At 46.4% G+C, this 16941-nt stretch overlaps 3 protein-coding genes across 3 annotated transcripts in view; 2 read left to right on the top strand and 1 right to left on the bottom strand.

The window, feature by feature from the left end:
• LOC135823351 (sialate O-acetylesterase-like) overlaps positions 1–1370 on the top strand; it is a 39124-nt gene extending 37754 nt beyond the window's left edge. Inside the window, exon 24 of the mRNA XM_065336204.1 lies at positions 925–1370. Coding sequence (XP_065192276.1) covers positions 925–990 — 66 coding nt within the window. The 3' untranslated portion in view covers positions 991–1370. The remainder of the gene's footprint in view (positions 1–924) is intronic.
• A 3735-nt stretch (positions 1371–5105) lies between these two features.
• On the top strand, positions 5106–15324 carry LOC135823350 (uncharacterized). Its single transcript, XM_065336203.1, has 9 exons — positions 5106–5385; positions 8977–9102; positions 9698–9839; positions 10497–10638; positions 11392–11473; positions 11781–11890; positions 12718–12891; positions 13686–13958; positions 14344–15324. The coding sequence occupies exons 1-9, from the start codon at positions 5199–5201 to the stop codon at positions 14545–14547; spliced, it is 1440 nt and encodes a 479-aa protein (XP_065192275.1). The 5' UTR covers positions 5106–5198; the 3' UTR covers positions 14548–15324.
• The window catches only part of LOC135823349 (uncharacterized), a 20839-nt gene continuing 19056 nt past the window's right edge, over positions 15159–16941 (bottom strand). Inside the window, exon 17 of the mRNA XM_065336202.1 lies at positions 15159–16317. Coding sequence (XP_065192274.1) covers positions 15967–16317 — 351 coding nt within the window. The 3' untranslated portion in view covers positions 15159–15966. The remainder of the gene's footprint in view (positions 16318–16941) is intronic.

The raw sequence follows: 16941 nt of genomic DNA, 5'->3' as shown, positions 1-16941 counted from the left end.
CTGCCGATGCTTGAGTTTTTTTATTCAGATAAAGTGAATACTTTTAAAATTTGAGCCCCCAAACCTTAGTACACTGATAATGTTCTTACCCGGGCAGTCCATGACCGGGCACTACCCATTATTTGGAAATGTCCCTAACTCTGAATCACAGAATATTATTTTTTTTGATGGCAAAGGACCTGGCGTATGACGTCACATGATTTCCACAAATAGAGGCAGGAGGAGTTTGGGCGCTCCAGCAGTTCTTGCAGCTTCATTATATCCACTATGTTGTGGGCTAACAGCCACACCACAAATTGGCAATTGCACTGCATTGCAAAGGCAAGAGAGTAGACTAGTGCTACTATTTCCACTAACACTCACGCACTGGGTGGCCGGTAGACCGAGGTGCCCATAAATTGGAGGTCCGGATAAGAGAGATATGAGTGTACAAGACTTAATCTCTTTACCCCAAAGTTCTACACTGTAATCGAGTCTGACAGCGGAGAGGACACGCTGATGAGCTTTTGGTAGGTCTGACCCGAGAAGCACTTTGAGTAAAGCGTATGTCCAGGCGGACCATTTTCGAATGCCTTTATTTTACTGTATTACATCTCGCGATGTGTAATTTTATAGAATAGAGAGGGCCTATGGTGAGAGGAGAGATCCATAAAAATTAGTGACATCGACCGGATGAATATTAGCTTTACGACTCTGGCATAGGCCATTGCCTATTGCACTCTTCTTTCTTGTTGCTTTTCTTTGCTGCCATGGTTGCATGACTATCGCCCTTTCGACTCAGTGTATTCCGGTCTCTATTTCCTGTTCATGGGAAGGTGAATACAAATAAATAGATCAATGTCTCCCTTGTCTGCTCCTCCGCAGTATCTCAGTCCTTCAAAGTTAATTGTTTTGCCTGCTGGGTTATTGTTTGCTGCATGACAGGTCCTGTCGCATGAAGCTGTCCTAGTGCGCATCACCCCGGCTCAAGCCAACTCAGTATCGCTGTAGTTCATGCGGCACAAGTGGGTCATCAAATCGAAGGCTGCCGCCTCAAAGATAACCACATTTATTCTTCAAGGATTTTTATCTTCATGCAATCTTATCTTATCTAGTGGCGTGCTCTGAAGACTATTCAGAGTCGGATATCAACTTTTTCTTCTCCTGCTTCGTACCATGCCAGATAAATGTGCATGAGCAGTGTTGTGTCGTGATTTCGGATCTACTAGATACATGTTCTGTACAGATTATTGGCAATGCCCTCACGGTCCCATGTTGCCTACGATCGCGTTCTGTACTGTGAACTGTCATCCTCAATGCTGTCATCGTGAGTTCGATGCAGATGGGATTTTACTGTGCGATTTGGACATGAACAATTATGGCGCAGCTGCTGTTATGTGTTATGTGTGTTCCGCTGCGGGTCTAGCGCCTGCAATACTACATGTATGTACAATGTGGCGGTACTTCGGCTAAGTTCTGTGTCAGTCGTGGATCTGAGTCTGTTACTGAGAGGGGCTAGCCAGTCCTGAATCGTGGAACAAGCAGTAAGCCTGGGTAAGAATACACAGCGGACTGCCCCGTGTTTGCTTGCGGGATGATTGAGGCCGGTCGACTGTGCAGTACTGAGTAAGAAAATCATTTGCATCCAACAAGTCCAAGACCTAACTTCGCCGCGTACAGTGCTACATGTAGATCTACTAGTACAGTACGGTGTCGGACCTACTTTGTACGGTAAGCCTGGCTGGCTGTGCATGATGATTATGACCCTTGGCTTGAGTTGACACATTTCATTGCCGGACCTGGCCGAAAAAAACTACTTTGTCCACTTTTTGGAGAAATAGACAAACATAATTATTATGGTTGGAGCACTCCATGATCCATGCTGCATGACAAAAACAATTATTTGAAACGGTCAAAATAATGGACCCTTTGCCTTGGGCCATTCATTTGGACAAAACTTCACTTGGAAGCAAGCATAGATCACTAAGCCTACAACTAGAAGGCCTACACTACTGTCACTAGCTAGGGTAGACAGGTCTACCAGTCCATGGTCTAGGCCTAGCCCAAATTTGCCGGCAATTCTTTCAGCAAAATATCGACATTTCCCATGAAAAGAATTGCTGGCAAATTCCGAGCAAAATATCGAATTTTTAGAGGATCCGGGTGTGTTTTTGGCAGTTTTATCCTGATTTATTTGTTTTTTTAGGCCGATCTTGCCGGCAATAACTGCCACAGAAATGTTGTCAGGGTGATTATCACCAAGAGTACGTAACTGAGGGCTGGAGACATGTCATTGTGCTCTTGATATCACCCTGAATGACTTAGAGCGCTCAACACCGGGAGGACTGTCACTTAGCTTATACCCCTGCATTGATTTGGATAAGCCAGTTTCAAAGTACCCAATGGCACCATGCAGCCACTAGGATTTGCTCTGATGCCCCAACATGCCATCAGCACATCGAGCGAGCTCTCTTGGCGACTACTGAAGAGTTGATTCAACAAGGAGAAGACCCTTTCACTGGCGGCACTTGACGGCTGGACAAGTAGAATGCGCTTAAGTGCCTGGATGAGGCTGGGGAATTCTTCCATATGCCGTCTCCACCAATGCAGAGGTTTAACCGCTTCTGCCAGGTCTTGAACGGCAGCTGCGTATAATGGGACCTCTTGGACAATACCACCTGCAAGTGCAACAAATGTGGGCTGGCCAGCCATAGCAGCCTGGAACTCTTCTGCCATTGGCTGCTTGTCTGCCATGGTATGAGGATGGAAGAAACTGGCCAGCTTGAAGAACTGCACCTGTTCCTGGAATTGGGCAGGATTCGTAGGCTCACCAACAAACTTCTTGCGGAAGTGGTCAAATCCAGGTTGAACGCATTGAACACCGATGGCTTTCAGTTGCTGCTGATGTTCAGCACTATCAGGGTAAAGCCGCTGACACAAGGCGGACAACTGTGGGAAATGGTTTGTCTCCACTGTTGACTGCACGCCCTTGATAACCTCATAGGCGATGAGCGCCAATGGGCCATCCCCTTCCAATGTGTAGGTGGACTTCACGAACACCTCTCCAGCATCGACAACAGCAGCCATTTCGACCTGGATGAGAGTTCTTATCTGTGGGTTGTTGAGCATGGCAAGCAACTTGCGAACTGTGGCAGGAGACAGTTCGGTCTGATTGGCGATGAATCCATGAACATCGGGGAAGAGGTCGACAATTTGCTTGATCACTTCCCAACGGGACCACCACCTGGTCTTCGACAGCAACTTTGGACTCACTCCTGTTTTCTCTTTAAACGCCAAGCGGGCTTTAAAGGAATGAGCAAACAAGGAAATCCATGCGTTTACAAATTCCAGGGCATTGGGCATCTTGAAGTTTTCGCCGACACGGTCGAGGGTATGACTGAAGCAGGTTACGTCGATCATGGATGGAAAAATCTGCTGTAGGTTCCTCATCGCGACTCCATTAACCGAGGCACCGTCCCGCATTGCAGCAATCAGGTTATGGCGAGAAACACGGAGGCTCTCCATGAGTATATCAATGAGCAGGCCACTGACATCGTCCCCTGTCATTGACTTCGCTACACATTTAAGGCATGCCAGCCTTTGGCTAATGCGAAGGTCATCGTTCACATAGCGTATCACCAGGGCAAATGCTTCTCCCAGTCTGGTGGAGCCATCAAACACAATTGAGATGGGCATCCCCTGGAGCTCCTTGGTGAGGTCCTTGGTAAACATCTCGTGTATTATTGGGATACACTCCCTGAGGTGGCTGGCAGATGTGAGCCGCAGGCCCCCCTCCTCCAACAGGGCTCTGAAATCCCCACTGACCTTCGAGATGGGAATGCCGGCCTCAAGCAAACAGTGTGTTACCCTCAACCGATACAGCCGCGTGGCTTCAGGCAGGTTTTCACCAACCGGGTGATAGCGCCCAACGTAACTGCGAAGGTGTTCCGTCATGGTAGGCACCTCCCCACTCGCTGTTTCCCTCTTTTTCTTAGCATTTAGATGCTTCACAGACCTAACATGTGCATTAATAGAGCTTTTCTTGGTAGGAAGCTCTTCACGGCAACATGAGCAAAACAGCTTGCCAAGGTCCACAATCAAAAGTTCACCAGGAAATTGCTTGATTCTTTCCTCTGGTTTAATTGCCACATTGCTTGCACTCTTGGCATCCGACCGTCCAGGACAAGATCGTTTGGCGGTGTTTCCAGTAGTCAAATTGGAAGGAACAGATCGCTTTCGAGAGATGTCGGCTGCCTTAGGTGTTTGAAATCGTGCTACAAAGTCCTTTATACTGACACCACTTGCAGTTTCGCTTTCCTCATCAGAGTCACTATCCAGATCCACCAAAGTAGATGGTTCATTCGAAGCCATTATTCCCACACAGCATGAGCAATGTGGTGGCAACTTCTGTACCTTACTTTGTAATGTCACACACAAGAAAGCTGATCTCTACTCAAAGGAAGAGATGTGAAGAAGAACTAGAGATAAGTCAGTGTTTGTACAGTAACAAAATAGAACAATAAAAAAGAAGCCACATTAGGACCATTAGATCCATACAGGCCGGGCCTACACGACACGAATCAACACACAGCCAGAATAAGACATGTGTGTAGCTACAGCACAGCCAGAAACAGATACATGCCCACAGAAACAGAATCATGCATACAACGGAGAGCAAGCAGAGCACCCCGCGAGTTGCAGGACAGGCTTAGACAGCCAGAAATGGACACATGTATGTAAAGGGGAGCACACTGCGAGCTGCAGGACAGCCAGAAATGGTTACATGCCTACAAATGGCCCTGTGCGGGTGCCAAAAGAGGCACAGGGTGACTCACGACTGATTGTTCGTGGCAAGCAAAATGGAAGCAAAATATCGGACGCGAAAGGCAATGCCAAGCAAAATATGGAAAATGCTCGGGCAAAATTTGCCGGCAAAATATCGAAATGCCTCGAGCAAATTTGGGCTAGGCCTACCATGGTCTACAGCCTGTCACATGCATTCTGAAGTGAATGGACTTTTGACAGTTTTGTACTGCTTAGATCTGGTGACAGTCACGTACATCCGATCTGTACGGGAATCGATCCACGTGACTTGCTCAACATGGTTTTTTCTGTTTCAAACACATGTTTCAAACAATAATTTCTTCTACAAGTTTCCTCCTGAGACTCTCCTGTTCCCAATGACTTCTGCATTCCTCGTCTTTCTGTAGTCCATAGCCATGGAGAACATACCTGCTCTTGTGAAATCGTTCTTCCTACTTCTGGTAGCTTGTGTTGCCGGGGCTTCAGCCGCCCAGCATAAAGGATTGTGGGGTAGAAGTTCAAGTCGACCTGGCTCGAACGACAAGCATTTCGTGCTCCCCACTGGGCAAGATAAGAGTTCTGTGCGGCGCTCGAGTGCTTCAGGTAAGTGTTATCAATGTTCGGTGAAGGAACTATACGGAAGAAATCGTTTTCCTTCTACTAGTCACTTTGCAGCAAAAGATTACCCTTGTGTCGGAACGTACACAAACACGTACACGAACATGTACACAATCATATTATGCAATACACCAAGAGTCCATAGCCACAACTGTATGCAGCTCTGCGTATCAGCCCAAAGGACGAGCACAAGTGCTGCCAAATGCCTCTGGTGCCGGTGATTCACTGCTTCCGTATACTTTTCGTGCACAAATAATTGTTCTCCACTACGAGTACAGTCCATTCAGAAAAAGATGATATCCTAGCCTTTGGCCATAAAGGGGTCAGATTTGGAGTTTTTCACAATTTTTCTGCGATCCCCCGTGGAATGCTCTTCCAATTATAGAGAGGTTTTGCATTCCGAATTTCGAAATTATTTTCGGAATGTGGCTGCAGGAGTCGAAAAAGTACCGTAAAATCCCGCCAGAGCGCCCCGTCTCTCCCATCCGCCCCTCCCTGACTTCTTGTCAGGGACGTGATTGATTGTATCCTCGTATGACTCTGTCGCAGTCTGTGATGCCGTACTGCACTGCAGACGCGTGCTCGACCCCGTTGGAAATGTACGCAACAGTGCCCACCCTCCTGACCAGGGATCGCACAAACCCTGCGTTTTGTCGGGTCTGTTCGACTCCTGGCTCTTGACCTTTGGAGTTTGGTCGGTGTACGAGATGCACGAACAGTTTTCGTAGGGTGAGTACTTTTCATGTAGCACTGAATGCGGCAAGTAGGACTCGCCCATCCGCCCCTCCCCACCTGAACCTACTCGAAGCGTCGAGGAGGTAGGGGCGCTCTGGCGGGATTTTACGGTAGTCGAACTTTCGGAAGTGTGGTGGCGAAAGTGCATGGTTTTCCGAAAATGGATTTTCGGCTCTTTCCTGTTTGGGAGTGCATATTTGAATATTTTTCATGTTTGTATTTTTGTTTTCTGCTGCTCTCGCTGATTATAATTATTTGAAAATTTTCACGTGTGTAGTTTTGGTTTTTGCTGCTCTCGCTCATCTCGCCATGTTAACTAGATCTTCTCACACTCCATCACACACTATTTTCCTTTGCCATGGAGCCTACTGACAGTACAAGATAGCAGTTCGCCAACCTAGTCTTCAGCCGTTGGATCACTCGGTCCATCATCAGTCCGTCCTCGTCTTCGAGCCGCACCCAAATTCAGTTTGACCTGCACATGGATTTGATCCTGCTCAGGCAACTATTTTGTGCTCAACCCCTTTGTTAGCGGCTCTGTGGGATCCGAGGAGACTGCAAAAGTTCTAGCCTCGTCTGACCCAAAGTTTGCTGGTATCACCAGTCACCTGGTCACCGTGCCTAGCCTAGCGCCGGCAGGGTACAACTTACAGCCTGTTTGATCTTTTTTGGGTGCACTCCTGTCACTCGAGTTGAACCTTGGTGTGAAAGTTGTCGCCTGCTGGCGCGGTGACCAGGTGACTTTGGCACGCAGGAGCACGTGACCGCTTGTTCAATCATGTTCGATTGGAAATAAAGGAGGAACGCTGCATCGCAGCATTCTCGGACCAAAACCAGTCGACTCAGCGTCCAAAAGACTACAACACGTGGGCCAATCGCGGTCATCCGTGCTTTTATAATAACGAGATGGCGCTTTTAGTGACATTTTGCATACAAATCCCCATCTAGTAGGGCGCAGTCACCTAGTTTCGGTGGAAGTGCGCAAGTTCGATTGGGAATAAAGGAGGAATGGAGTGTCTCAGCTTCCTCGGACCAAGACCATTCGACTCAGCACCCCGAAGACTACAACTGGTGAAAATTTGATTTTAGGCTTAACTTCCCCTTTAATTTAGTCAAAATTTGCGCTGTCCGGCTGACCTCGTTCACCATTCCAGCCACACGACTCCCAAATTGTTGTAGGTGCCAGTGAGTGCAGGGCTCTGGCACTTGTTCAGATTTTTCGGAAATGCTCTGATTTTTCAAAGTTACCTAATCTGTTGTTTCATGCTCTTAGAATCCTAAAAATGTGCTTTGGCTTATAATGGGAGTGCTGCCTCCTTATCCCTCGGTCCCTGGCTGGGGGACACACACGACCCCATTCACAGCTGTTTCGGTCATACAGATATCTCAACATGGCAGTGAAAGTTGTAAGCATACTGAATGGCTACTAGAACTTGTGACTAATACAGGTCGTCCCTCGTTAATACATAATCTCTGGGACTTGATGAATGTTATGTATTAACAGGGTTTATATATTAAACGAAAGTGTACATAACTTGCTTGTGTACCAGAAAGTTTCACATTTTTCAACTTTTCTGAGTGTTTCTTGCTACGATGACTAGGGAGCGAGATATTCTTGATTCCCTCAATATAACATAACAATTATGTTATAACGGTCACAGTCAGCGAAGATTCTACAGTTTACATGATACATGCGCCCAGCCGCGCCTGTACAGTCACTCGAAAAAAAACAGCTTTGTCGGCTTGTGATGTGCGCTCTGATTTCTGAGCGAATTGTGTCCACAAGTAGAAACTAGAACACAATGTGCCTCCACTGGAAGGCCGAAAGACCAACAAATTATGTACTATTGAGGTAGGTGGCATGCGGGTACGGAGAAATGTTATGTACTAACGGGGTTTATGTACTAACGAATTATGTGCTAACCGACAAAATTTGTATGGAAGTGACCACGTTTCGTCCGGGACTTGAGATTTCTTATGTACTGACGGGGTTTATGTACTAACCGGACTCGTATTAACGGGGGACGACCTGTACTCTGTTCATGCCGAGAATGACTGTGAAAGTGAAGTAGCACGACTACGCACTTTGAGCTGACGTAAGCGCTAACACACGGAAAATAAGTGCATGATGGCAGTAATACGCGCAAGGCAATGTGGACATTGATACATATAGTATTGTAGGCGCACACAATCCTAGCCCTTTGAAATATCGCGCTGAATTTTGGGGTGACAGGTCAGACTTCGGGCTCCAGCGCAGCATTGCAAGTAGTCGCACGAGCGGCCTCTCGGTCATTCACTCCTCGCACTCACTCGCAACTATGCCGCGCTATTGTCACACAGCCAGGTGTCATCACAAGGAGTTTGTAATGAAAGGTACTGTTGTTGCGCATCTTCATGGTGCCTTTTTGAGAGACAAAAACAGCCGCAAAGCCTCAAAGCGTGCTTTCGCGCTGCTTCACTTTCACAGTTTTCCTCTGTATAAAAGAAAATTATTCACAAGTTCTAGCCTTTCAGTATTCCTACGACCTTCACTGATCAGATCTGTATGCTTGAAACAGCTGTATGGAGGAATTTATGCCAGTATCTACAATAACTTGGAGTCGTGTAAGCGGGTGTGGTGAATGAGCTCGACTGGAGAGTGCATGTTGTGGGGATCTTGGACTAAGTCAAGGGCGCATGTAACTTTTAAAATGAGTAGTCTCGCGATATACTCCGCATGGCCTTATTTTATTTTTAAACTTGTTAGGAAGAGCTGATGGTAAACTGCGGAGCATGGAGTAGTCCATTGTAAACTTGGTCAGTTTGAATGACTTTTAAATATGATTGTGCTGTTGCTTGCAGGTGAGTTTTGGCATCAGCATTTGGACAATGCAATTTACACCAACGTGGCCATCTCCCTCAAGGGCTATGTTGGCGCTGCCACCGACCTGAATCCACCGGAGATGGTGGAAAGCTTCAAGATTAGCGGTGAGTTTTGCCGAGGAAAGCAAGCAGAAGGCTTTGCCTCTGGTCAGAGCGCGACAGCTCTTGTAATTACTTATTAGGCATGCTGTTGCTCAGTTCTGCACCTTAGTGCTACGTTGTACGTCATCACCCATGTTCTGCCATCTGTTCTTACCGGTGTAAATCCTTTCTACTGCTAAAAGTGTGATACACCTAGTGCCAAATAGTTTTCTCTCTTTGTTTTTAAATGGGATTGTAATGGAATTGCATGGTTTACAGTTCATTATAAAGTAATGACGCTCCTTTTTAGACTAATTCCTGTAAACAAGCCGTATTTGGGTGCTTGAGTATGTGGTCGTGAGGGATCGAGGGAGCATGCAGACGAGATTGTAGTGCTCTAGGGTCTGACCTAAGGAATTCGATAACATGATACAGCGCTTTTATTTTCGGTCTTTGATGCACTCACCTCCCTCCACTTCAGTTACGAGCTGCATTGGCGCTTTGATCTGGGGGGGGGGGGGGGGGGGGGGTGGCGCTCATACGGATGTGAAGAACTCGGTCTAATGCCAACTGTAACATTTATATTCATTTATTTTGTTTATTGATTTGTTCTGCTCAGGTGAGAGAGTTGCCAATAAATCGTCGGTGACTGATTGGGCGCACGACGAAACCACAGGTCAAGTGGCAATGTCGCGGAACTCGACTATCTGCGCTGGGGTGCTGTCGAATACAGACAATCGAAATATGATGGTGTTTGCGTGGTGAGACTCATTTATGGGTTGTGTGTTGATGATGGTGTTTGCCTGGCGAGACTCATTTATGGGTTGTGTGTTGATGATGGTGTTTGCGTGGTCAGACTCGTTTATGGGTTGTGTGTTGATGATGGTGGTTGCACCACATGAATGTACACTCCTGTGCTGTGCAGTGTGGTTCAACTAGTGCTGATTTGAAACATTTTCGCTGTGAGCGCAGCTTTAACAGTGTGCACTAGGTAGAAGAAGAGTTGCTACAACAACAAAAAAAGCAGCTCACTAAAACTTGAGACTCGGATGGAAAGCCAAGGAAAATCATTTGGGTCCTATCTTTTTTAATTAAAACTAAAACTTCAACAAACGGCGAGGAGACAACAATCTTGCAATGGCCATCACGAGAACAAGTATATAAAGTAGCCACATGACCGTTCAGCTTATTCTCTTCATTGCGATCCTAAAACTTCTGTTCTGTTCGTGTCCGTTCAGCTTGTTCTCTTGATTGCGATCCTAAAACTTCAGTTCTTGTTTTGCTTCTCATAAGGTATGAATTGTTCAGTGCATCCCAGGTCTTCTTGCTATTGTTTTGATTTTTCCGTCCTCTTGCTTTTCTATTCTTTCCTTCTATTTTTCTTTCTTTCTCTCTAACTTTCTTATCCTTTAACCCAGGGACTTGGCAAGTTCACACCCAGAACCTCTTTGGGCATTTAAGCGGACGTCCGCGGAAGCCATTTCCATTGATGTGTCGAGAGACGGCTCGCTCGTTCTTCTTGCCGACGTGGAAAATTTGGGCAGTGACGCAAAATGGACGGTAAGATAGGTGTGAAGGGACATGGTCATGTATGTACTCTGAGTGAGTGCGTTCGATTATGCACTTGAATCGATTCATGAATCCACTCGCATGCATTCAAGTCGTTCGATGTTCACGTCATGAGCCCTGGAATCGATTCGGAATCCATTCACCCTATGCACCTGGGGTGATGTGAATAGCACGAATCGATTCGCGGGCATAATGGAACGCACTCAGTGCCTGGCTGTACTGCTGAGTTTCTCTGAAAGAAAGTCGTTGTGCCATCCATTGTTCAGTGATCCCTAACAGAATACTGTGCTCTGATGCCACGTGTCCAGTATGTCAAACACTTACTGCTGGGGGTGGGGGGAGTGTGAAGATCGTTTTTCGGTACCTGAATCCTCATCACATTGTATTTTGAAACTCGGATGTTGAGCCATAAATAAATGTAGAAAGGAAAAGGACATATGGATACGAGTTAAGAGTAACTCTCCATCACTGTAACTGGATACTATTATACATTTCTACATTGTATTTTCAAATTATTTCTTTTAGCCTTGATTTGAAGAATAATTATGATCGTGTCTGTGAGCCAGGGCTTACTTCATTTAATCTTTAAATTGAATGGCGTAACAGATCTACATGTATTTTGCATCCCTCTCCCCCTCTTCATATACACGTGTACGTGTGCCTGCGGCTCAGCTCTTGCGAGCACGTTCCTTCTCTCGAATGCATACACATTCTTTCGTTCTCTGACTGTCTCCGTTTTTTAAGGTCACCGTATACAACGGCAGAAGTGAAGAAGTCTTGGTTAGGTATGCAACCGAAGGCCGAAATCAGCAGCTGAGAGCGGCAGGTAAGTGGAGCTCGGGCTTGTTGTCATAGTACATTATGTTATGATAGGAACATTGAACTCGATCGCGAGTGGATTCAAAAACCCAATATTTGGTGGAGATGCCAGCCATTCTAAGACAAGATTGCTTGCAACCATGGATACATCATTTGTACAGCAGTACTGCCTTTTTTGTGATTGGCAATTGGACGACAGTAAAGGGAGAGAACGGAAGATATTCTTCCGTAGAGTTTGCAGCAGGCGTTTAATTTGAATGTTCTCACTGTTCTGCGTGAATTGACTTTACACCACTGTTATGTTTTCTGTGTAGCGTTGAGTGACGATGGACTTTACGTAGCATGGGTAACTCGAATTATCAGCCAGGAGAGTGTGGAGAATTTCAATTTGACCGTCACAGAGTACAACCCTGTGAAACAGTCTGTGAGTATGTGTGTGTGGGAGTCCTGTGTCCTCGGCAATCCACCTTGTGTGTGTATGCGTGTATGTGTGTGTGTGTGTGTGTGCGCACATGCACACGCTCCCGCTCGCTTATGATAGAGTATGTGTGCAGGCATCCAGTGCATTTGCAGATCTGCGTCCTTCTCTTGTGACGAGCGTACATGGTACATGGTGTGTGCGTGCACACGCGAGTTTGTGCGTGTGTGTGTACACACCAGACACGTGCGTATGCACTATCCGATATGTATTATATGTTGCATTGCAGTCAAGTGCAGTGTGGTCTGGAAAGCTATTATTTATGAACCAGCAAAACCTAGTGCTATTCAGTCTCTTCTTATCCAGACTCGACCTTTGTAAGACTACTGTAAAGCGTGATATTTTCGCGGCGTTTTTAGTTCGCGTTTTCAGAATCCGGACGGGTTTGCGAGGTTTTAATTTTGCGATTGCAGAATGGCATTCTTGCTAAACCCGTGGCATTCTTGCTAAACCTTTCATGGATCTCCTTTTCGCGCTGTCTAAATTTCGCGATTTCCACGCGGTCGCGAATTTCGCAGCAATTAGACCATGGCAATAATTTCTAAGGTTACAATAGTACTTTTGGGTGTGCATGTGCTCTACCAGCACCGTGCAGCAGTGAGCTTTTCCGTGCTCTATTAGCTGCATGTAGCTCGGAGTAAAAACCCTTTTTTCGTCATCTTACTATTGTTTGAACTAGCTCTGTCTTTCGGTATTGAGCACTCTATTTGACAGCCTGGAACCTCTGTGTTCCTCTATTAATTGTGTTGGTTACTTGTGTTGCTGTTCTGTAGTTTGGGCAGCAAGTTGTCACTGCTCTCGACACAAACATCCAGTCAATGATAGTCTCGAGCTCGGCAGAGTTTATCGCCGTGCAAGGCTATGACAATCGCACAATGCTAGTGTTGAAGGTCTTCCGCAGGGCCGATGCCGACAAGCTGACGTATGCTCGTCACGATCTCGTCGAGGTGTGTTGTAGAGTTTGGCGTGTACCTTTCCTTGCACCATCGTGTGTGTGTGTGTTTATGTAGTATGTGTGTGCGTGTGTGTATGTGTGTGCGCGCGCGCGTCCGCGCATTCGTGCAAAAGACGCCGAGTGTGTGTGTGTACACGTCTGCAGTCGTGTGTGAGTATTGCAGGCAGCCTTACGACCACTGTTGTCCCGTTGCGTTAGGTTTGTAAGAAATGTGTTTCACGGTTATGCACTGGTGATGAACATAACCCCCACACACACACACACACACACACACACACACACACACACACACACACACACACACACACACACACACACACACACACACACACACACACACACACACACACACACACACACACACACACACACACACACACACACACACACACACACACACACACACTTGTACTTGTACTTGTTGCTCACTGCCAAAACTGGTCACGTGGGTCTCCCCGGAAGAGGGGAGAGAGACTCAAAAGGAATCTTGGAAAGATGACTCAACTGGCTATTGAACCGCCCAACGGCCGACACCCCCTGAAATCCCCAAAACTCTGGGTGGACTTGAAAATGATCCCACTTATGGGCTCACCACACCTCAGTAAGTGGGTGAGGACAAGGTGCAGAAAACACACACACACACACACACACACACACACACACACACACACACACACACACACACACACACACACGGTGTCTCATTGATCTACATCACACTTCTTTTTTCCTTACTCGTCTGCTCTGTTGTTTTACGCTCCACCGCTCGCCACCCATATGTTACAGACACCCTACCCGAATGACTTAGTGGCCATGGCTTTCTCACCCGAAGGCCTGTATCTGGCAACGACCTGGATCAACCGAGATCTCAACCACAACCAGCTGGTGGTGTACGACATGCGCACGCAGAAGCAAGTCTTCAGTTATCTATATCCAGTGGAGCACGACGGCGATTTCTACGACAAGCCGTGCTCCGTGGCGATGTCGGACCACGGCGAGTACGTGGTGGTCGGCTCCTGGGGAACCAAGAATAAACAGCCTGGCACGGAGCAGGTTCAGGTAGGCACTCTTAGCTTGTTGCCGCTTGCAATGTCTTCATCTTGAACATCACCTCTAACCGTGTTCTCTCTATAGGTGTATCCAAGAATCGGCTTAGGGCTGATTTGTTAGCCATGATGAGTCTACCTGTGGCCTTCTTGAACTTTGCACACACACATATAATTATATATATATATACTTACAGATGCCCATCGCGGAAGCGATGATAACGAATAAGATATGTTAGACATAGCAACTTGTGCTGGGATTACACCATTCAACACGCCTCATTTCTCTCTCTCTCTCCTTCTATCTCTATCCCTTTCTCTCTATCCCTCTCCCTCTCTCACTCACTTTCCCATATCGATTCATGTTTGTGTCTCGGTGTCTGTCCTGTGTTCTGCAGGTATTCAAAGTCGGCGTCCAGGCTCCAATCTTCAAACACTTCATCCCAGGCTCAGCATTGTCTGTGGATATGGTGAAGACGGACACGGGAAAGCTGTACGTCGTTGCAGGTGGCAAAAAGAACCCCGCCGACGTCCTAGGCGAAGGCGGGGATCTCTTCATGTTCGAAGTCAATCCTGCAATGGTAGAGCAGGGACCAGAATAGGAATGATGAGCACCCAAGACCAGTGTGTGTTCTCTTGAGGATGACACCGTTCGTCATACTTCGCGATCTGGATCATCACGCGGTAGTATATACAGTGCTGTGAGGTCTTGATTGTTATACCGTAGTACATGCAGTGCTGTGAGGTCTTGTGTTGAGTAGGCTAGTGGATCCGGCGTTAGTGTAGCCCGGTGCAGTTCGTGATACTCTGCTCGTCGTTAGGAGCGCGTGTGTTGCGTGCTCGTGCCGTCTATGCTAGGGCTTGCACTCGGTGATACCGATGCGGCTGGCTCTCTCGGTGCAGTGCGTTCCTGCACAGAACGATTCCTCTGCTGACTGCGTGTTGACTTCTTATTCTACATGCTATTGCTAGCTGCTGTGTTCATGATCATGCCAATGTTTGGATTAGTGTATGGTACTCGCACCCGGCATGCACAGTATTCAATAGCTTTAGAGCAAAAAACCCCACTTGCTGTACAATTGCTGTACAATTGCGAAATTTGTCGCTTTTTTTTACATTTTATTTTGGAGCGCTCAACCTGAATTTATCACACTTTTTTGACAGACAGCGTTATGCCCCTTACAAATCTGGCTTACCCTTGAACTGTGTTCAATGAATGCACAATCATACTTTGCAAGCACCAAACTATCTCACCAATTACCATGATATACCGTATAATTATGCTACAATTTGAATATGAAATAGGGGAGGCTCAAGATAGCAACAGGATTGCAGCGCATGTGTACACAAAAGCATAGAAATAAAAATCATAAAAATGAGTTGTTGCTGGTTGTTCCTACAAGTAAAATACGTCATTTACTTGTAGCCCCAAAGCCGCTACTTCTAAGTGTGGCTGTGTGTAAAAGAATCTACGCGTGAAAAACAGATACGATAATTATGAATAAAGTTTTGTGTTACGTATGTCCATGATGTCCTTGTGGTGTGACAAGCTCACACGCAAAAAAAACATGTATGAGTGGAAAGCTGAAAAATTATAGAAAATCTAAGGTGAATCGTTCTATTTCAAATACCGGTAGACTAATATCTCTGTTGATAAAAGAAGCTCAAGAATAAAAAACGAAATATCTACTTTTTCTTAATCGGTGACAGGTACTTTGGGTGACTGGGATTGACTCGTTGTTCAGTATTGCACCAAGCACGACCTGCATGGATACATGCAGTGCAGCATCCGTCAGGCACACCTACCTGTTCTATTGGATCTTTCTGCTACTATTCTAGGCCTGGGTTTCCATTTAATAGGACTAACAAAAAGCACGATGTCATCCAGAATGAAGATATCCGAATATCCATTACCCCATCCCAGTACCCGCAGACCAACCAGTAAATAAAGAGTATAGTGTGTGGTGGTGGTGGTGTGATCAGTGATGTGCAGTTAATTTCACACCACAGACCAACAACAGCTAAGACAGGTCAGTATTAACGTAGCCAAGGTCTTTGTCTGCGTAGGCGAGGTCCGCGTTAGCACGGGTGAGTTCGGTGTTTTCATAGCCCGTGCGAGCGGCGGGTTTCGCACCGACCAGATCCGTGTTCTCGTAGCCATCATCCAGATTCGCCGACTGATTCTTGACCAGCAGGTCCCTCCGCGACTCGGTTCTCACACTGCTGGGGTTGACCACGTAGCGATCCATGCCACTGAATGCAGTCTCGTCCACCTCTTCGAGGGAGCGTGCAAGAGTTTGTTCCGGTATCGGCGATGATCCTGGTGCCCCGTTGCGACGCCTTACCACCTGCTGTGCTTCAACGGTTGTCTTCTGCAACATGGATGACGGCACCACCCAGCATTCAAAGAGAAAAAAACACATAATAGCAGAACATGAGTACGCAGGAGCACAGGTTTCTACAACAACTGTCAACAAGAACAGGCAATTGCAGCTCACAGTCACAACACCACAGCGAGGAAATTCGTTCTTGGGTAGATGATACTAGATGTTGAATATCCTCCAGACAGCTGTTTCGCTCATTGAGAGCTCCTCAGTGTGGAGTGGTGGAGTGTTTCAAATAATATTTGAAACACTCCCAATGATATTCGTAACACTCCACCACTCCACACAATTATTCCAAATGGCCAAGTTGGGTCGTAGCTTCTACATGTATGCTAACATGGCATCACTACACATACTGTCCATTTCAAAACTATAGACGCGCAGTGTTTTTGAAATATTTCAAATTTGGCTGGAACTTTTTGAGAATAGTTTTCAGAATATTGCAAAGGTCCGCTCCACAATTACTCTCATATAGTTTCTAAACGATTGGATAACAGACGCCCAATTTGAAAATTTTTACGCACAAGGTGATCACAGATTTTATGTGGTATAGATGCTGGCATAATGGTTTTGCCTAGGTACGCGTCTATAGTTTTGAAATGGACTGTAGAT

This window comes from Sycon ciliatum, chromosome 8 (genome assembly GCF_964019385.1).
Source record: "Sycon ciliatum chromosome 8, ocSycCili1.1, whole genome shotgun sequence".
NCBI lineage: Eukaryota > Metazoa > Porifera > Calcarea > Leucosolenida > Sycettidae > Sycon > Sycon ciliatum.
Note: the sequence above shows the minus strand (reverse complement) of the source record. Positions and strands in the feature narration are given on the sequence as shown.

Coding starts and splice junctions, on each gene's coding strand:
- LOC135823350 (XM_065336203.1), top strand. CDS start 5,199: ATGGAGAACATACCTGCTCTTGTGAAATCGTTCTTCCTACTTCTGGTA. Junction 9,103..9,697: donor GGAAAGCTTCAAGATTAGCG/GTGAGTTTTGCC, acceptor TGTTCTGCTCAG/GTGAGAGAGTTGCCAATAAA. Junction 9,840..10,496: donor AATATGATGGTGTTTGCGTG/GTGAGACTCATT, acceptor CCTTTAACCCAG/GGACTTGGCAAGTTCACACC.